We start from the raw sequence: 22,626 nt of genomic DNA on the forward strand, positions 1-22,626 counted from the left end.
AACATAAATCTGTACATGTACACTGACCAACTATCTTTCCAAGAACATACATTAAAAGACCCAAGATCATCTGGGTTTCTAATTCCCTTACAGAGAGTATACAAAAATCTAAGTGGTATAGGAATAAAACAAGTATCTTGATAACATTGTTAGTTGGCTAAAGGGCAAGACAAGATCCTGTGTCTTGGCTGGACTGGAGCCAGATCATCTACCACCCAGACAGTTCCTGCATGATGATGACTGTGTCTAACAGCCAGGAGTGGGTGGCACAGCGTACAGAGGGCCAACACACCATGAGCTGGAAGCCCCAGTTCCTGTATCACAGCAGGAGAATCTGTGAATAAGGAAGGGATAAGACAACACAGGGAAGCAGAGAAGAAGGGGGTATTTAAAGAGCCTCTGTCCATCAGCATTATCCTCTTTTATCCCTTTCTTATTTCTATGTGCCTGAATTGTGCAATGGAAGCAAAACTAATCCAGGTTATAATTTACAATGTCCTAATTAACCTAAATTAAATGTATATAGTCTGGGAACATCCTGACATCACACAGGGTAACCCACACTACCTTCTTTACTGCTGTCATGCCATGGGTTTCAGGCAACAAGTACTCACCCAGGGTGCAAGTGGGTTTGGACAGCCCTCACCAAGCTCTCTGATGCTACAAGTACACATCTCTCTAAACCCAAGCAAACTAGTTTAAGGTTGGCTGTGACAGGCCTATGCAAGCAGAAAGCACGCTTCCAGATTCCAGCAAGTGCTAACATTCAAGTAACTGAGTCAGGGTGATATTCTGAGAGTAGGCTTCTGGTAGGTATCTGACATTGCCATGGAACACAACACATGCAGGACAGGAAGGTGATTCGAAACAGCCAGAACAGCTTCATCAAGGGCAAGTCCTGCCTGACCAACCTAGTGGCCTTCTATGATGGAGTGTCTACATCAGTGCACAAGGGAAGGGTTGCAGATGTCATTTATCTGGACTTCTGCAAAGCCTTTGACATAGTCCCCCACAACATTTTTCTCTCCAAACTGGAGAGAGATGGATTTGAGAAGTGGACTGTTAGGTAGATAAGTGGTTGGACAGTTGCATCCAGAGGGTAGTGGTCAATGGCTCAAAGTCCCAGAGGACATCAGTGACAACTGATGGCCCTCAGGGGTCTGTATTGTGACCAGCATCATTTAATATCTTCATTAAGAACACAGACAAAGGGATCGAGTGCATCCTCAGCAAATTTGCACCAAGCTGAGTGGTGTGGTTGACACACCTGAAGGACAGGATGCCACCCAGAGGGACCTAGACAGGCTCAAGAAGTGGGCCCATGGGAATCTCATGTAGTTTAAGTGCAAGGTGCTGTACCTGGGTCAGGGCAACCCGTGGTATCAATTCAGGCTGGGGGATGAACAGATGAAGAGCAGTCCTGCCAAGAAGGACTTGGGGGTGCAGGTGGGTGAGAGGCTGGATGTGAGCTGGCACTGAATGTGCACTTGCAGCCCAGAAAGCCAACTGTATCCTGGGTTGCATCAAAAGCAGTGTGGTCAGCAGATGGACAGAGGGGATTTTGCCCCTGTGCTCTGGTGATACCCCATCCGAAATACTGCATCCAGTTCTGGGGTCCCCAGCACAGGAAGGACAGAGACCTCTTGGAGTAAGTCCAGAGGAGCGCCATGAAGATGATTAAAGGGATGGAACACCTCTCCTATGAGGAAAGGCTGAGAGAATTGAGTTTATCCAGCTTGTACAAGAGAAGGTTTTGTAATAACCTAACTGAGGTCTTCCAGTACCTGAAGGGAACCTATAAGATAGAGAGAGACTTATTGCAAAAGCATATAGTAATAGAACAGCAGGGAATGGCTTCAAACTGATAGTAGGTTTAGATTAGTTATTAGGAAAAAATTCTTCTCTGCGAGGTTAGTGAGGCACTGGAACAGGTTGCCCAGAGAAGTTGTGGATGCCCCATCCCTAGAATTGTTTAAGGCCAGGTTGGATGGAGCTCTGAGCAACCTGGTCTAGTGAAAGCTGTCCCTGCCCACAGCATGGGGGTTACACGATCTTAAAAGGTTCCTTCCAACCTAGGCCACTCTATGATTCTATGATTCTACTTAATATAAAGAATTAATTGGTAGGAAACGAAATTGCCAAGGTTCTTCTGTGGCTGTAAGGTAGTATTCTAGGAAAGGTACAGGGGTACAGACTTATCCATCAAGAACAGGTGGACTTTGTTGATAGACAAAATTTATTTTGGATTATTTTGGCTTTATTCCAGCTCCATCTATACTGGATATCGTCATGTACTTAAAAGAAAAAGTGGTTTCCTCGATCCGAAGAGTATCTAAGCAAATGCTTTTAACATGCCTTGCAAATAAACGTAACTGCAACAAACCCACTTTACTGTGATTCACTTGGAATAAATATGTATAGTTCCTGGATAAAAAAAGTAATTGCCTGGGGAGAGGTGGTTAATTCTTCTGTTCTGAATTCCTCCTCATAAGAGTCTCATTTTCATTCTATCTATACAGTGTACCTCCTTGAGTCCTTCCTGCAAAGTCTCTGTGGTGGATTCAAGTACGGCTGATGTGTACTTGAAGTTTAAATTCATCGGCACCGCTCTGTTATAATTAGAATGAATGCTTTAAAACTGCAATACAGTGAACTCCATGGTTTCAGTTAGTGCATTTTCACATAATCCTTTGGACTAGCACTAGCTTTTTGATTAATCAACACATGAAACAAAGTTCGGTCTCCAGGAACAAGCAGAAGTGAAACTATTACCTTAATTCCTTCAATCCTGAAACCCAGGTTGGCACTAGAGCTGATGGTTTCCCTCCACTGCATGTAGCGGGGTTTGGTGACAGCATGCTGGGCATTCTCTTCAGGCGTGGGAGCAAGAGGATCCACTTCAATCATTTTTTTGTACATGTCCTTACGCAGCTTTGGTTTCTCTCGTGCCTTAGTCAACTCTTCCTCCAGGTACGTTCTACAAAAACATCCCATCCCAACAAAACCGTAAGGACTTCCCAAACATTTCTTTTTACAACTTACAAATTGGCTTAAAAAAAAAATCAACCAGAAAAGTAAGTGTTATCATTGCTCCAGTTTTGCATATGGGGAAACTAAAGAACACAGAGTAATGCCTGTGCAGATGTATTTAGTGAAACAGGTGCAGGAATCGAGAACTGTCATTCGCTTCTTGTTCTAACTACACCTTTACTTACTGTTACAAGTTATTGTTATGTCCTGGTTACAGAATAGAAAAAAGATGAATTCCTACTGTGCCATGAAACAGAACTGCATTTTCAGAGGACAGCTAGGAGAGATCACTTAAAAACAAATAGGGCATCTGAAGACTTACTGCATTCTCTCTCTTCAAAAAAACCTGTAACATCAGTCATGAGTACTTTTTTTTAGGCCTCAGAAAGTTTAAGTTTTACTTAATTCATCACAGAGAATCACTCTTCATACAGTAAAAACTAAGGAGTAAAGCAGATTATCTGAGCAGTTCCGAATCAGAAGAGGTAACTAAGAACAGGAAGGTGAAGGGTCACAAACCTTCCACATTTTGCTCTTATCACTCAATCTGTTAATCCGGTAACCGTTAGAAAGGCACTGCCCATGTTCTCTACATTTCACTGGATTACTAAAGCTTGCACTTTGTCAAGTGCCTGGAGCTTACTTGCTGCATCACAGTGTAACAAATCAGGATGGCGTTTAGGAGATGGTGTCACTCATTGCCAGAACATCACCTACTCTGAATAAAATATGTGCTGCTGCAAATCCTTCTCCTCTTTCTTCTGAGCATATCAGTGCTACATGTTTCTACTCTGATTTAGCTGACAATTCATTTAAAATTTTGCATCTATTTGAAAAGGAGTACCTGCACTCCTGTAAGTAGAGGAACTCATTTATGACGATAACTCTTGAGCATCTGAGCTGACACCCAAAGGATTACTATGACAGTTCATACCTCTCTACTGTTACTACAGACTCCCAACAGATCCCTATCTATACTGTTATTACAGACTCTCATCAGATCCCTATCTCTTTGTTATGCTTAGTATTATTAAGGTTTTCCTCTTAATCACAGACAAGGTAATAGCAACACCTTCAGACGCCTGAGTAGGGAAAAACACAGGTCAGTCCTGAGCAGATGGACAGCTCTTTACAGAAAAGATCAATACAAGTGAAGACTCATTCAAGCACTGGAAATGGACTCTCATGCTGCTATTCAGTCATTTGGACATGGGAATTTTACTCTTTCTGGGGTCTTCTGAATCACTGCATACAAAAAGATTCAATAAACTGTCAGTGAACAAATCATGTAGGGTTTTTTCCTTGTATTATCAGGCCACTGCAGAGAAACTTTTTCTCAAATCACCCCTGAAAATTTCTTGATGTGGATAGTTTTTGAGGCTATAGATCAGTTAGTTTCCAGAATCCATGTACAATCAGGCAATAAAAGGACATATGGCCCTCAGGCTGTCCAAGGCGATTGCCACAACAATAGGTTGTCTGTACTGAATCCCAAGGACCCAAAAATGTTACCAAACTCCTCCAGACAGAGTACGACCACATCTCTCCCTTCCTTCAAATGCACATGGGTTAGAAAGCACTTTCTTTTTCATTTACCCCACCTGATCCCCATCTTGCAGTCCATCACACTTGGCCCTTCAAAATCAGTAAGCAAGTCATCCAGCTGAATGTAGCTCTCGCCATCTCTCTCCACCACACCATGGAAGCAAGGGACACAGGAGCGTAGTGGGTCTTTCATCAATCGCTCAAAACACTCCTTTTCATTCTCTGAGAAGCGTTTGAGAATCTTCCCACTATCAGCTGCCTTAAAACTCCCTAAAAAAAAGAAATCAAACAAATGCTGACAAGACTGACATGCAAAAAAAGAAAAATCTCTTCCCCCACCACTCCAGCTTCATCTACCTCAGCCTCATGGCACCAGTTAAAGATTTTCCCTGAATACAAGTGATAATATGCTTTTCATAAAAAATAAAATATACAGGACAAACAGCCATTGGCAGTGAAAGTCCATTTGGATACATTCCCATGTTAGAATTTATAGCTTTAAGGAGTGTAGCTGCTCCAGGCCATTGGGCTGTTGTTTGCCTTTTTTCCAAGCTAAAGGTCTTTGCTAGGTTATTAAACAGTACTATACTTACTCAAATGCACAGGAAGAAGCCACAAGCCAGAATTCATTAATCCTCTGACAGGCTATTTTAAAGCTGCATAACACTGCCAGCCTTGGCTTTGTCCTTAATCCTCACACAGGGTATATATACCTGCTGAGCGTGTACGTCCGGAGGCAGCGCAGTCAATCAGTGATCGTTAAACAGCCAGGAACGGGCCAGAAGCCAAGCACTGCCTTTCTACACACACAGTGACTGCGCAAGCGTTTACCTGCAGGTACTGCCTTTTCTCTGGAAAACTGCTAATCTGCTAATACGCTGCAGGTACAGTCTGTAGTGAAACTGTCTTTTTTACAGTGCTGTGTCTGAATGGTATCCAGTAGAAATGAGTCTGCATAGGCCACGATTAGCAGTAAGCAGACTCCAGCTGTCTGGAGATTCCTGTCCAAACACTCTCCTGTCTTGCAACCTGCCAGTAACAGCTGAGGAAACCACACATTTCATTCAGAGGTACCCTCTAATCTATATGAAACAAATTGGGCACCAAAGTAGGAGCTCTCTTAATCCTGGGGATAACACTTAACTTTTATCACAGCAAGATCCTTCAGCCATTGCAAACTAGTTCTTCTCTGACAAACCCTAGAACTGGCACTGCTTCGGCACAAGGGTAAGAGTAGTGATGGCCCAGGTTTTAGTTCAGAAAAAACCTGTCACATCAGAGAAGAACAGCTGCAAAAAGGATGGACTAAACACAACCACAGAAAACTATTAAAAGGAAACCGGAACAGTATCTCTCCTAATCATCTTCTAGTAAACTCTTAACCCTCCTCTACCACTTTACTGCACAAGTCTCCAGAAGGTTATGGTTACATAATTAGTACATCACTCCAAGCAGATCAAGCCAACTCCATACACTCTGTCATAAAAACTGCACTACGACTGGGTCACCCTGGCACTCTGCGTGATACAAGCCAGCCCCACCACCACCATGTGCAAAATGCAGCTACACAATTTCTAGGGCTAAATAAATTCCTCAGCACAACTTTGAAGTGCACCACATTAGTGCATTAGCATATAAAGAGGTGGTTCAGGTACTGCATTACAGCATGATACAGCGTAGGTGTCCGCCCACATGTGTACTAATAACCCCCCCACTAGCACTGCACAGGAATTAAATGAAGCATGAGAGATGCAAACATGATGACTTCCCTTCATTGGTTTTTTGCCTTACCAATGAAACAAAGCCTACATCAGGAGCACACTTAACAACTTCTACAAATACAAAACTAGAACCTGCCAAGTGAGCTGCCCCTTGCACTCATACAGTGAAGAGTGATGGGCTCACAATGCAAACACCTGGTCAGCAAGTCAATTTTTACATTTGTTTTCCATCCAAAGACTTATATTAAGATGAGGAGTTTGTGGTTGGTATTAGAAACACTGTCCTTGCCAGGGCTGAAGCACTTACAGACATGAACAGTAATCCTTCCCACTAGAGAACTAACTATTGGCTACTCAGTCAAGAAAAATGATCTCATACCACAACCAACGGAAACAGATGGATTACGGCTTTAACTCCTCAGTCCCTCATTTCCCTCTAACATGTATTTTACACATATCACTTTGTAAGGAGGAATCGGGAGCCTGGCCCTTCCCCAGAGTCTCACCATTGCTTCCTTGCTCATCTCATTATTCCGGTGTATCACTCCCTCTTCGCTATCCCCACCCCAACTGAAAGATGTTCTAGTTCACAGATTCATATGATATTGGCTGCTTCCTTTTTACCTGAAGGAAACAGAGAAACACTGCTTTCCTCGCTGCTGCCATCCTCAGTCCAGAGACAAACACATCAAAGATACGCATCTCACCTGTATGCCCAGCCAGCTGCACCCATGAGTAGCGTTTCTTGAAGGGGCTGATAACTGGTAAGTTAACCATGGTTTTAATTGTATGCCATGCCTTTTTCTGGAAATCAAAGAAAAGAAACATTACACTGGGCAGAAGCTGAAATCCTGACATGCCATAAATGTATCACATAGCTTCATGCACATTGAATTGTTCCTCACTAATTTTTAAGTGCTCAAAGGCGGAACCACAAAGCAAACACTATGATCACTGTTGGAAAAATATGCACACAAACCCAAGAATGGACAAATAAAGATAACGCCCTACCGTGCACAAGAAAGCTATTTGTAAGAAATAAAAAAAAAAAAAAGTCATACTGCATGTCACAGGCTTGTTCTTAGCCACACCTCACTCTCTCTGTGTCTGAGTCACACAGTATGCGGACAGCAGATGTTGAACGAACACACACATACGCACATTTAAGTTTCCATGAGACATGCACATAAGCTGCTTGCCACTGTCAGCAACACTTCCTTTCCCAGAGAACTTCACCATCACCTCATGATTAACGGCTTTCTCCAAGTCAGTAGGTAAGCCTTACTGCGACAGATGCATAGAAAACGTATCTCTAGTTGGACACAGAACTCACCCAGGTCCCTCAGCACCCACTGACCGTGTGCTGTAGGATCTCCTGCAGGTCACAAATTTTTCAGCTCCCTCCCCTCTTTCCCAATCCTGTTACTTTTTAACAAAGCTGGGCATTGCTCTGGCAACCTTTGGCGTACGCAGGGTGCAGCTGTTTGGGTACTGCAGACAGACAGGGAAACAGAACAGCTGCTCACAAAGAGCAGCTGAGTGCTCTGTGACAAAAGCAGAAAGGAAAAAAAAAAGTAGAAAGTGAAAACATCTCATGCTCTGGAACTCAAATGCAGGTGGGAGAGAACCACAGCCCACCAGTGTTCACGTTACACTCTGAGGAATCCCAAAGTGCTTCACAGACAAGGGGAGCAGCCTTATTCACCAGAACATGATACTCTGCTGGAGAAAAAACATGGAGCTGCAGGATACTCTTGCATGACAATTTAGTGCTAAGGGGTTTTTGTTGAGATCAAGTATAGTTGGGGATTAGGCTGAATTTATAGAAGTGCTTATCAGTGGCCTAGTTGGAATTCACCAAAATAAATGGGAGGCATTGATGTCACTGAAAATAAGTTTAGGTACTTGCTCATCACCTGAGAAATCCCCATTCAAAACAACCATGTCTATTCATGCACTATGAATACTGATCTGACAATTTAGGTGCTTAGGATACCTAATTTTTATTGTCTTCTACACTGTACTTCTGTAGAAGTGAAAAACATAAAAAGTGAAATTGCAGGCAATACACAGGCAAAATGTTACTCTCCAGATCCCACTGTGACCTGGCTACACTTCCCCAAACTTGTTCACTTAAACCACATTTTTTATAAAGTATCCTCTAGCAACACTGGTCACCATGTGAGGACAAAACTCTGCAGCTATCTTAGAATGTATTAAGAGGATATGTGAACTTACAGACACAAGCAATCTTTCTTTTAAGGATTTGTCTTCACAAGAAAGTTTTACATTATGCTTCAAATAAAACTGACATACCAATATAGTCACCATATGAGCATACCTACTCTGAAATAACATTGCTTCTCCCTATTTAACTAAATTTGGTTTTGAACAGAGTTCAAGATGAAATGAAGTCACTCTTGGTCAGATATGTGCCCCATGCATCAGTAATACTTTTGAAACCATACTGTGCCAGTGAGAGGAAGCAGAGAAAATCCTGGATGTTTGAGAATTATGAAGACTCAGTTGCACTTAATAGAACTCCACAGTTATTACTAGCTCTAGCTGAACTCCAATTTCATAAATAACTTCTGCAGGTTTAAATGACCCTTTCATATGCTATATTATTTGGATTTCATATTTTAGATTATTTGTCTTAAGCTGTTCCAAACTGCAGCCTTGCAGTGTTAAACAGCAACTTGCCTCTGTGGCAGAGCTAGCTGCTGTTTAATGAGGATGAGAGAGACTCTTGCACACCACTTAAACATGTCCATAGATTCCTTCTGGAGGAAAGTGAAATGTAAATATTGTTATTCAAGTAGCAAAGATATATTATTTTTGTATAGTTTATTTGCCAGATCTAAGTGATAGCAGACGTCCTTTAGTCTACTTTGCTGTTTCTACTACAGAAGGACACAGCCCCAAGTTATTTAAAGAATAGTTGAAAGTAAACATATTTTGAAGTAAAATGACCCCTTTGAATATAACTCCTGCTGATGATTTAGTTTTTCAAGATCCCATACAAATGTTCAGGGTAACACTGCTTTTTCCATATCCCTTAATCAGAAGTCAGCATTGCTCCATAATCCTTCTATAATGTTCCACTTCTAACAAACTGCATCCTCTTTCCCAATGACTTGTCATACTGCTATATTCACCAGTAATGAGCACAGGTTTTCAAGGAATGCACATCAACTGTCAATGCAACATCACACTCCAGTGGCTCTCCCACCTCCTCCCTCCCACCAAACTCTGAGGCTGCAGCTTTTATTTGTACTGTGGGTGTGAAGGATAGACAATGGGCCAAATTCAGCCCCAGCTCAAGTGGACTTTGACTGCTTAGGTTACAGGTGCCTTGGATGAGTATGTTTAAGTTGCTCATCCAATAAATAGACACTGACAATTTTTATTTACTTTTTTTAACATTTTAAATAATTTCTTCACAAACCCTTCCCCCCCCCCCCCCTCAAGACAGGGAAAGCATAAGGCTCAAGCTAGAAGGGAAAGAACTGCTTTTAGACCCATGCTGTGGAGCACGTTGCCATCAGCAGGGGTTCAGCAGTTGCATATTCCTCTGCTGTGACTTCCAGTCTCCCAACTAACTCAGCCAGGATACAAACTGCCAGGATGCAAGCAGAGCTGCATACTGTTGAAGCAGTGGTATGAGTGGGAAGATGAAAACTTTGTGCCTGCAGTAGGAGGAATCTTTCTCACTTCTATTTCTAAAGCGAGATTTCTTCTTCTTTGTTAGCAATGGTATTATGTGCTTTTCAAATCACTGTTTTATGCTGCAATGGCAAAGAGGGCTTCTACCACTGCCCATCTGTAATTCCAGTCCTTATTTCTCAGTCCTTGTTTCTTCTAGATTCCTGCTCAGTCTTCCACAATCTTTTTGCTCTGCCTGGATTTCTCCAAGACCTCATTTCTTCTAGATTCCCAATGAAAACTCAGATATCTCTGTACTGTATCTGCATTCAGGATTGCCCGAGTCAGATGCTCTTGACATCACTGATGCTGTTTTATATGCCTCTTGAGATCAATATACTCAAGAGTTTTCCAACAGTAAAAAGGAAAGCATTCCAAAAGAGTCAAGAGACAAACATGAAAAGTATTAATCTTCTAAAATTCAGCATATAAATTACTCAATGTGAATTGTAACTGACACACTGTATAAACCTCCCTAAGCAATAAAAGGTGTGGGACACTGAAGAGAGGAAAAGCTAGTTGCCTGTCAATGGGTCAGCCCATGTGACAGGCTGTGACATGGCAAGTGTATCCCTGTCAGCAAATGGACAAAAATTCAGGGAAGAAAATGGAAGAACCGATTCAAGCAATGCAGCCACAATGCACGCAAAGGACTGTGATTTGCTATCTGACATTGATCTGCTATCTGAATTACTCTTTTGAACCACTTTTCTGAATTTGAAGCACGGTTTTGAAGAGAAGCATACATCCATGCAGGAAAGGTGGCACACTTGCACTGTGTTAGCACAGCATATCCAGACAAGATGCCAGATGAGGTATTCCCAAACTATTCAACCTTGGATAAAGGTAGCTGCTGCCATCATGTCTATCCATTAAGAAAGAGCAAAGAGCAGCAGCAACTGAACGCTACTGGCTTCTGTGAGCACAGCTTTCTCCAGGCCTTTTCCCATGATGAGCGCACAACTTTGTATGTTTACTAGGATGGAGCAGCACAGCCACCATCACAGAATATGCTGAGTTGGAAGGGACCCTGCACAAATACACCAGCAGGACTTGTCCGATAAAAAATCACTAAAATCACTGGGAGGTGTTTCATCCATTTCAAGAGGTTTTGACTCAGACCTCACTGTCCCCAAGAATTAATCTGCAGGGACTACCAGGCTTTCCTGAAACCCTCCCACCATTTCAGGACAAGGGCTATAACATCCTAATAGCCAACTTCACTGAAGAGATTAGTGCAAACTCCCTGAATTGGGTGGGGGTTTTTTGGTTGCTCTTCTTGTTTTACAAGCAGTATAGAACAACCAGCATCTCTCCGAGCATATGCTGAATCCCTTCAGGGACAAGAGAACCACTCTAAAGGCAATGGGGGATAGGGACCTGAACCTTCCTCTGCTGTTCTATGGAGAAATAAATAAAATCTCTCCCTTGTTTAAGGGTAAAAATGAAAACAAATATCTCAGTTCTGTGAACGCCTTAAACATATGTAACTACCCTCAGGCAAGCTTTGACAAGCAGGTAACATACACAAGAATTTGTTTCACTTACTACTTTTCAGCAATTACAATAATTAAAAACATCAATCGTATCTAAATTAGAAAGTATTGAGGGAGGGGGTATAAGAAAAATCTTTTTGTCAGAAAAAGGAAGTAATTCAGCTTTAATAGTTCTAGCACACTACTTGAAACTACAGTGAGCTAAAGAACAAAAGAACACCAAAATTAACATGAATCAACAGGGTCTTTAAAAGCGTCCATGATTCTACCAGCAACAGAGTGGAGGACTAGTTTCTTGCCTGAGCTTGTAAATCTTCATGTAAATTCTACTAGACTTCAGTAAACAATGACCCTTGAATCCTTTTTTTCCAGGAATATTTCAGCAGTTTCTTTATCTGAGATCCTGTTGTCTTTTTTTCTGCACTAGTACAAAGCCTACACAAGCCTACAGAGAGCTATTACGACAGCAAGAAACAAAAGGAAAATGAGAAGGTTTTTTTGTAATTTTTTTTCCTAAAAGGCTTTAAGAAAGAGTACTTAATTGTCAGTCATCATAATCTACTGTTCTCTTAAAGTCTTTACATCATTTAGGCTAAATTCTGCCACTCTGGGACATGGGGGCTGAAATCTGATCTATAAGGCTGGTTGCCACTGCCTACTCAGTGTCTCACTAACTCTTAGAAGGAACAAAGTTCCTCCACAGGGACTTGCAAGGAGTACAGAAAACTATAATTATCAAAAAGTAACTACATGCACTTCAAAATAATCCTGTAAGAGCCATGTGCCGAAAACGCAAAAGCACTAGAGCAACACCTTGCCTGGGGATCTTGGCCAATGCAGTGAGCAGCAAAGTACATGAGAAGGTGATGGGTGTTGGCCTCTTTCAGGGCACAGTAACCATAGTAATAGTGACTGGAAAAGTAACACCTGGGAACCCATCAGACCAGTAGCTGGAACTGCCTTCCTGCAAGCAGGCCCTAAACTAACACTAAGAATTACTAAGCTGGGTATCAGTTATGACTTATCTGTGCACAGTATTAGTCATTCTCCAGTGGCTCACTTTGCTGTGATGGGGGTTTTTTTGCCCCCAGTTCTCTTCCTTTTTCCTTCCTTGTCACACACTAACACCAATATTACTCTGAGTGACACAACAAATCCTCATGAGGTCCGTAATATTATTCTCAGAGGGGTCTTAAGTAGCAGTGTGAGCAGGCGGTCACTCTGTTAATAACTGTTCCTTTTAAACTCTGTGTATATTATACAGTTTTATTATTGCTTCACAGAATCACAAAAAGGGTAAGATTGGAAGGGATCACAGTGGGTCATCTGTCCAATCTCTCTGCTCAGAGTCATCCCAGAACACATGGCATAGGGTTGCATCCAGATGGTTCTTAATATCTCCAATGAGAGAGACTCCATGACCTTTCTGGGCAACCCGTTTCAGTGCACAGTCACCTGCACAGTAAAGAAGTTCTTCCTTACATGCAGATGGAACTTTGTGTGCATCGGTTTCTGCCCATTGTCTCTTGTTTTATTGTTTGGTACTACCAAGAGAAGACCCTGGATCCTTCCTCTTGGCACCTTCCCTTCAGATACTTATAGACACTGATGAGGTCTCCTCTCAGTCATCTCTTCTCAAGGCTGAACATGCCCATCTCCATCAGCCTTCTCTCATATGAGAGATGGTCCAGTCTCCTAACCATTTACATAGCCCTCCTCTGGACCTGCTAAAGGAGCTCATGTCCCTCTTGTACTGATGAGCACAGAATTGAACACAGCACTCCAGATGCAGCCTAGGGCTGAGTACATGGTCCAGGATCACCTCCTTCGACCTGCTGGCAATGCTCTTTCTAATGCACCCCAGGATACCACTGGCCTTCTTGGCCCCCAGTTTTACTTTCTATAGTATACACAATTATTTAACTGAAAATTATTTTAAAACCCTCTGAGTTAATTTTATCTACAAAACCCTTGTTTTATTTATCATAGTTTATTAAAATTGAAATCAGTTTGAAAGCTAGTTTGTTTTCTTAATTCTCTATGCCATTTTATTCAATTATTTAATAATTTAGAAAATGAAATTAACATATTCAGATTTGTTCTCTGTTTTCATTAGTGTTTGTCACTTTATTTGAATTGGTTTTGACCTGACTTATTGGACCTATACAGGTAAAGAACCTATATGTAGTTCCAAAGCTACTAACCATATTATCTTAATGAAGTAAGCCTAGACCAAACAAAACTTTGTTTTCACCTATTTCAATGTAGTCAATACCTGCCACTACCATGAAAAGCTTCTGTAAGAAATAATTTTGAGAAACCACAACCAAGATAGTTACTAGCCTAATTTAATTACCGTTATTAAATTTGCTTCTCTTTGAATGTAATCAATAACTACAGTACTATAATTACAATCTATTAAAAAACATAATCACACAACACTTTAGCAACTGAAGTGTATCTACTGCTTTGTCAAAATCACAATACTCTACCAAGACAAGTTGTTATCAGCATAATTTTCCCCATACTAATTACTTTTCCATGGGCACAGCCTCACAGCAGTGAATGTGTAATAACCAGTGGTTATTAGGGGTTTAATTTTTTCAGGGGAGTACAGCTCTGGGATAGCCCATCATCTCATGGAGACAACAGGGGATTTAAGTGATGTTATATATATTAAAAAAATTTAAAAAATTATAGTGAGAGTTGCTGAGCAACACAGTATCTTTCCGGTTGCAGTCACAAAATTTGCCTACCAAGGGACTCTGGTTTTGAGTTCTTTCATTTTGAGGCTTAGTGTAATTGTCTTTGCAGATGTGAAAGAGGCAGGCAGTTGATTTGGTCAGATCCAGATCTTGAAACAGCAGACATTTTTCTGCCAAATGTAAGCAAAGTATAATTATCCTTGGTGTTTCTCCTAGTAATATATACACATATATACATATGTTCATGCACACTTTTAAAATATCTAAAGCAGATAGTAAAAGCTTTTCATTGCAGTTAATCAAAATTCCATTACTTTTTTTTTTAATTGTCCAGACTATAACAACTCCTAGGCTTGGGATCATTTGGTATTTGAAGAAACTTAGAACACCTAACAAGACATGGAGAAAGTGAAGCATACATGACAATTTTCCCTTTTTTTGTTGGGAGAAATATAACTTAAATATCCACAAAAGTTCTGTGTAGGGAAGCAAGGCATAAGATAGATGTTCCCATAGCTAAACCAAAAATGCTCCAAATAACAACAGCAACAACAATTCCTGAATTTGTCATACAAGGCACTTACTTTATACTTTCAGCAGTTGTTTCTGTGCTTTTGCCCCTTATTAAAGGTTTGTGGAATCCTCAAGCTAAGGAGATTCTTGCTGCCAAGTCTACTACCCACTTGGCTGAATAAGACATGAATCACAAATTGAGACAAGGATCTCAATGGGTGGGAGGTGAGAGCAAGTCAAGAAGAATGCTCCCCAAGCGTATGTGAGCAAACCCTCACACAAACCTTTATAACTAAGTTTCTGAGTGTAACACTTAATTCAGCTCCCAAGATAGGGTAAGGCTCCTACAGCAGTTGACTTAGCCCTGTTATTACCACATTTCATCTTCTCTTGGTCCTGGGCAGGAAACAGGTTCCTGATGCACACAAATACTAATCTGCACAGTAGTGACTATTTATCCCTGGACAAAAAGGTATTTAGGGCCAGAATGTTGCTCTATGATACCTTACACCTGGATAGCCTGGTCCAAAGTCCAGAGTTTTGAGCATCAGCTTTACAGAGTCTGTGCCCTGAACATGCAACGGCATCATTCTTCAGACTGTCTGAGGTGCTATGGCAACCACTGCCTACTGATAATTTGGCCAAATCACTGCAACTGGCCTTTTGTCAGGGCAGATGCGTTACTTCAAATGCTGTCAGCTGTCGCTCAAGGAATACAGTGTAACCATGTCCCTGGTCAAGGATATCCCTGAGCAATCTCCACCTGCTGGATGCCTTGGCAGCCTTGACCATCGTTGTATCTGCTACAGTCCCCAAGAGAACATAACACTCACTGCTTTGTCACACAGTCGATCTTCCTGTGCTGTGCGAGTGCCAGCTGGAGCTGTAAGACTGATAACAGCAAGGGAGAACACGTGCTCCTAAAGAATGGCAGTTTGCACACTACACAAGCAGCTTCCTGATCAACACCTCTCATCAGACTGCCAGGCAAACTGTGACTACACCTTCATCTCTCCCTCCCTCTCTTTCACCATTCAGCCTCCAAACCTTTGAGGAGAAACAGCACTCAGCCTGTACCTAGCCCTTGATGCTTCTGGCTTTGCACTCAGCCATGGGTGAGGGCCACAGCTGCTCAACCAGCATTTGGCAGGTGTATCCTCTGACTGCAGGGTTTCTATTTCCTGTTTGTTCTGCACTCATGATGGGCTGGGCTAAATCTTCAGAGTCATGAGAAACACTTAATGCAATAAGCAGAAAGAACACTGCAAGTCAGAAGCCTCAGGTTCCTGTGTTTTCTCCTCTGTCATGCTCCACCATGCAGTGAAATGCACCTATTATTTGGCTTTGCTACCCTTTAGGATACTTGGTAAGCTTGCTGGGTGTTCATTATGCCTGGGTTAAAGGAAAAAGTGAAGGTTAAGAGAAATGGATGGTTAGTATCGGACTAAATTATTAGGAGCACAAAATCCTATGTCCCACTCCACACCTGGGTTCTATTTGTAACTCCAGGAGCAAATTCCTCTCCAAATCAGAGGAAAATGAACTACAAAGACAGAAAAGCATTGCTTGCCTTCCTGGAAACAGCATCAAGAGCCACAGTCTGCTGACTATTCTGCAGGAATCAAGGTTGGCATTTTGTTTCTGGTTATAACCAACTGAAATATCTACAACGTCTACATTATTCCCAGGCCAAAAGACGAAATAGTCAAGTATAGATGACTTTAAAGCTGCACTGGCACAAGGGTTTCCTTATCTCACAGATATGTTGACTGACAGATTTTATTTTAATATGATAACCAGTTTCTGTTCTAAGGGATACTGAACTGTCTATCTTTCATAGCAGGCATTAAACATGGCCATTATCTCTACTTTCACAGCTTGTGCTCTGCTCTGAAAGACACCGGTTCTCTAACAGGATGGAGCCAGTCTGCCACCTGTCCCCACTGAACACAGGAAAACTGAACCAAAGACATTCTACCTGTACCAGGGTTTTGCCAGAACATCAGTCTTGCTGGAAACTGGAATTTTATTATCCAAGAAGTAAATGGAATGTTCCTCTCTATAGGAAAGTTGACTCACTTTCAGAGCCCAGACATCTGAGATTTATTCAGGCTGTCCATCACCCAGAAAAGTTTGTGGTAAATCAAACATCACTTTAGCAGATGGTGTGGCAGCAGGAAAGAAATCTTTCTTAACCTCCAAAACAACTGCAGTTTAAATCTTCAGAAACAGTTTAGCAATTTGATAATTCTCTGCCCATCCCCCACTTCTCCTTCACCTGTCATGGGTCCCTGACTGACATCACCAGTTATGAGAAAGGGACATCTAGAAATACAGCACTTTAGATGATAAAATAAACCTAACATCTTATTAGGTAGGAAATAGCATTATCAGTTCCAAATACGATGAATATTTGGGCACACTTAAAACCCAAACAGATCCACAGTTATCTATACACAGACCAGTAAACAGGTCTAGCCTAAAACATAAGCACAATTTATTAAGGTACAAATGTGTCATTTGTGAACCGTGCATGACCTCAAATCCAAATGTACTACAAGTGCCAATTCATTTAAATCAGGTGTAATTTCTGCATAACATCAAGAGAGACTGTGTTCTGGCAACAAGCCAGGAAATAACTTCAAGAAGCTAACCTCCCCTGAGTGACCCTGGGAAGATGAAGCATGTGCTTCATCTTACTTGCTATGCTGGTGCAGACTGTTACCTGGAGATACAGCTCTGTCCTGCCTGCCCAGCAGTTCGGGGCTAGGCTCACCACCAGTTCAACACCCCAGTGATTCAGTGGCCACAGGAGAATCTCCAGTCTGAACAGATAAAGAGAAATAAAGAAAATTTTGATGCTTATCCTTTATTTACACTTTCCTACTCACCAGAAAACACTATCATCAGACTCCTCTCCTCCTATCCCTAGCAGCTTGGGTTAGTGGACACATGTTGAAAGCTCACCATGCTCATACCAAGCCATATCCCATAAGACACTGAGATTGTGCCTGAAAGAAATGTAACATTGTAACAGTGGAAGACTATTGTGCTATAATTAATTTTTTTTTCTGTAGGAAAGGATAGGGAGCACAAGGACAGAATTAAGGTTGCTGTAAATACCTACTGGTTATCTGTGATGATTGTGCTCCCTTTTGGTTGCTATTCCAAGAAAGTTTTGACAAACTGGAGGAAAATCCAGGGATGAATAACAGTCATCATATTGCTGAGGTCAAAACAATTATATTTGTTTATCCTGAGAGGACCAAGCATGGCAACTGTTTTCTAATACACAACAAGGTTTCATAACTATAAGAGCAGTCACTTGTTCTCCATGACCACTGGGAATGACAAGAACAAATGGCTTTAATTCATAACAAACCCAAAATATTCAGGTGAGATATGAGAAAAGGGCTATCTGGTGTATCAGTGAGTTTTAAAACAAATGCCTGTAAAATTAGGGTCTAACTCGGACATAGGAGAGACCTGCCACCAAGATAGAACTGGGCTGCTGCCAGTGTCAATGAGTTGCAATACTTTGAAAGGAGTCCTTGTCATAAGCCCCAAGAGGGTTCATCATCAGTGGTCTTATGATACTTATGTCCTGCAGGACAGTGAAGAAAGTTACATGAACCTTTTCTGTGCTTTATTTCCATTTCCTAAAAGGTATTAAAACATTCATTTAGAAAATTAAGTCAGGCACACCAATACTTGTCCACAAATCAGGGTTTTTAAAATTATTGTACACATGCATGTATATAGCCACATACATAGAGAGATTACCAAAAGGTATTGATTTTTAAAATGTTCTTACGTAACTTTTTTCTTTCTTACCATGATAATTCAGCTTCTAACATCCTAAAATGTCAGACACTGATTTGCAAAAGACCTGACCAAAGTCCACTGTTTCAATATGGGATCTAGGTCTAGACATATGTCCTTTCTCTCCTCCAGTTCCCACAACTGCAGGCTGTAACAGCTCTATCTCAGAACACTATTGAATAATTTAAGTAATTAATGCTTGTAAACTAAATTAGAGGCACTCAAATAAGACAGTCAGGTACTCAAATAAGCAGCAACATAGTGGTAAGTGAAAAGGACTATTAGAGTCTAAAAATACATCACGTAAAAAACAGATCAGACGTACAATGGTAGCAGTTTGCCATCTGCTCTTCTAATCTATCACAAGACAAAGTCCAGTACTCCATCTCTCCTTCCTCATCTCCTCCAAACTCACACCTCCATTATCCTTCAAAGAAGCATAAGCAGTTACTGCTTCACCTATCATGCACTCCACTGTTCAAACATGGCCCACCCTTTGCAATGGAATGCAAGTGTCAACATACGATAGGCACTATTATTTAGTGGGCTGTGGTATTTACCTTGGAAAAAGTCACATCCTTCAGCAACCACTGTAATAACTCTAAGCTTTAGCTGTGAGATTATTCCAAACAACTATGCTGAAGGGATTTCAAAAGCAAAAAAAAAACCAAAATAAAATGATAAATAAAAAAATGAAACCACAAACGACAAAAACAAAACAAACCAAAGAAAAAACATATAAAATCCAAAATGCAAACAAACAAACAAAATAACTCAAAACAAACAAAACCCCACATTCCTATTTAAGTTAGCATCAGAACAGAACAAGTGAGGCCAGTGTTCCAGGCAGGATGGGAGCCCATTAATGGAACATGGCAATGATGAAGAAACCTGAAATTCTATGGAAATGAGGACCCTTCACTTCATACCATCTGAGCGAGAGGGTTAGAAGGTAGTAGTTTGTTTTTGGAGCAAACCTAACATTAGAGAAACTCTTCTTGCCCCAAGTCAGCCCTAAGAACTATGTAAGAAATCCAGAGAAAAGATTTCTTCCTTCAGCAAAACTACAGGATCAAAAGAGAATTTATGTTAGCAGAACAACGTAAGAGAGGCGAGCTGAATTCCTCCTCCGTATCAGAAGTAGGTAGCCCCAGAGACAAGGGATTATTTAAGATTTCAATTTCCATAATGCAGTCTTAAGAAAGAGAATCAAATTCACATCTTACATAAGCACAAGTGACTCAACGAAAGACTGAAACTGAAACAAGGCATCTGTTTTCCTGAAGAGTTGTGGGTGTTTGAACAATAGTGAATGTGTTTTACGGAGTATGTTTCCTCTGCCCTAAAGGTAAACACATGTGTTTACAGTCAGGATACTGGATATCCCACATTTTTAGAAGGACAAACATCAATTGCCAACTATTAAGATGTAAACCCACCTAAAAATAAAGTAAAATAAACAGGGTGTCGTTTATATAAACAACGTATCTACCAAAATTTTTATCTCATAGTAAAAGAGACAAAAAAAACCCCCATAAAACTTCAAAGAACTTCATACTGTTGGCTCCTAGCAACAGAACTGCAAGCCACACTCCCATATCTCGCACAACCACCTACACCAGCCTCCTGAAATATGGAGCAAGCAGCAGCTTCTGTGCCAGATTGGACAAAGGTAGCAGAACCCAAGAGCAACCAACATCAAAGCCAGGGCTCAACAGACAAAGAGAAAACAGACATTTGAAATGTCATTTGCAGATGGTTGATAACCTAAGCTGGGCACAGGGGAACAAGCCATGCAGAGAAGTTACTTCACAAGCCAAGATTTTGCTGCCCTGTCTGCCCTTTTTCTTTAAGAATGCAATGTAAAAAAATATTGGTGACTCAGCTACATTCATCCTATAGCCATCCCCTGTCCCAGACAGGACTGTTGCCTATAAAATCAGGACTGAAAAGGCAGACTAGGATCAAGACACAAAACTATAGCAATGGAAGAGGATATATTTCTACAGATAACGCAGAAAGTCCCAATTGATAAACAGGGACAGAAAAAATACGATTAGTTTTCTGCCACTCCAGTTTAAACATTGGAATGGGAAACCATGCTCAGGACGTCAGCCAGTCCTACTGCTGGAAAAAGCCTTGGAGACTGTTGGCATAGTGATTAACATGCACTGGGCTATTAGAGAGCCCAGGACTTCCTCCCTTCCTGGTCTCTTTGCTGAAGGCACACATTCTCTTTGGTCTTGCTATAAATGCTGGGAAAACAAGTCATGAAACTGTTATAGGGGCCTGATTAGTGCCCAGATCCAGACAGATCACTAGGGCGGAGAGAACTCTAGAGGCTCACTTCTTCCTAACATATTTAGAATATAGCCTCATTATTTTTACTACTGACTGCCTGTGGTAGCTATGTGATGAACAAGTGATAAGCAAAAGCACCTGGAAGTCAGGAGTCTCCACTTTAAAATCCTTTATAGGTTTTTCAGCAGAATGGCAGGATCTGTACTAAAATGAGTACCTTGGAATTTCATTGCTTACTCCTTCTAGGTTAGCACAAAGAAGGTAAAAAAGTTCCTTATCTGAATTTCACAGAGCAAGACAATACAAACTGTATCCAATTATCATCTTGAAATTCTGATACTCAGCATTTTCCACTAGGAAAAGTGAGGGCTGAAGCATAAGAAAGTTTCTAAATTTCTTCAGATTACATTTTCCTCTGATCAAAGCTGACCCTTTGTAGGGTTGATGATGCTGTTCCTACAGAACATACATGGGTGGCAAAGGAGGGAGCCCACAGCAAGCAGAGCTTTAAGTGATTAGAACATTCAGGTCAAGTGCACTTAGCCAACAACCCACTCAAACTCAACTGAAGATAACAGCCCATCTGCATGCAAGAACACTGTTCACACAGATTTTTATCCTTTCTACTGCATCACATAAGCATACAACAATGGAGAAGAATACAGATGCCATACAGACTTGCTCTAGCTCTGTCTCTTTCAGAAGATCAGGGTCCTGTACAGCCACCAAAGCACCAATGCACAAGAATTCTTCCTGTTTCATTCTCTTGTTATTTGTTCTAAGTTAGTCACCTCAAAGAAGGGCAAAAATGGCAAAAAGTGTTTGGTTTGTTTCAGATTGAACAACTCCAAAAAAACTTCAGCTGTTTCCGAGGCTATAAAAAGATTCATATGGACCCCACTACAAAATTGCTAATGAATCCTCTGAAAAGCTTTTTAACCTTGAGTTTTGAGGAAGAAGCCTGAAATCTAGGAAGAGCGGAGTTTTCAAAGCAGAAGCAAGCTTTGAAGAAGAAGCTTGCTTCTGAAGAGCAGAAGTCAACCTGACCAAATCTGGCAAATTGTAAGAACCTCAAATTAATTTACAGTAGGCTTTCAGTAGTATATAATTACCTTCTGTGGAGACTGCTGGGCACAGCACACACAAGGGATCGATGGAGCTCGTCTATAAGGGATGCGTTCACCTATCCGACTCTTCAGACACAGGAGGTGAGCTTGAGGAGGCTCAGCCGTGCACGAGGCAGCTGTGAACTAGGTTTTCCTGATACAAGAGGGCCATCTCTCACAGGGCTTGAAGAGCCTCTCTAAGTACAGCACTCTAGTGAGTGCCCTCTCTAGTACAGGCAAGTTAACCAGGCTGGCCAGTGCTGGGCTTGCTCTGCAGCACATGCTTTGGAAATGGAAGAAGGATGAAACATCACTGCCATATGTCAGCACCTTCAGCTACTGGAACGCATGCAGATGCAGAATTACGTTTGCACTGGAACTTTAAAAATGGTTTAAATGAAAAACCGAGTACTCAAAAGTTAGAAATCAGCAGAATTTAGGTTTTTGATACAAAAGTTATCCTATTCATGGCAACATTTACCGTTTTCTGCAGAGCTTATGACACAGTCTTTAATTATATAATAACATATTGTAGTTCCTATTTATTCAGTGTAAACAAACACAATAAGCAGCATTTCTATAAAAAGCAGCATTTTTTTTAATTTTGCCCTCATTGCCTTTACCGTTTTTACTTCATCTACTGAAAATCTACTGTAAACATGGTTACTGAGTTGTGTGTGGC

General features: G+C 41.2%; 1 protein-coding gene across 2 annotated transcripts in view; it reads right to left on the minus strand.

The window, feature by feature from the left end:
• ITPKA (inositol-trisphosphate 3-kinase A) overlaps positions 1-22,626 on the minus strand; it is a 40,776-nt gene that overhangs the window by 9,254 nt on the left and 8,896 nt on the right. For both annotated transcript variants that reach the window (XM_027750201.2, XM_027750202.2), the window contains 3 exons: positions 7,004-7,100; positions 4,632-4,845; positions 2,773-2,977 (listed from right to left, as the gene is read on the minus strand). In XM_027750201.2, coding sequence (XP_027606002.1) covers positions 2,773-2,977; positions 4,632-4,845; positions 7,004-7,100 — 516 coding nt within the window. The remainder of the gene's footprint in view (positions 1-2,772; positions 2,978-4,631; positions 4,846-7,003; positions 7,101-22,626) is intronic.

This window comes from Pipra filicauda, unplaced genomic scaffold (assembly GCF_003945595.2).
Source record: "Pipra filicauda isolate LSUMZ 115617 unplaced genomic scaffold, ASM394559v2 scaffold6_size6359152_pilon, whole genome shotgun sequence".
NCBI lineage: Eukaryota > Metazoa > Chordata > Aves > Passeriformes > Pipridae > Pipra > Pipra filicauda.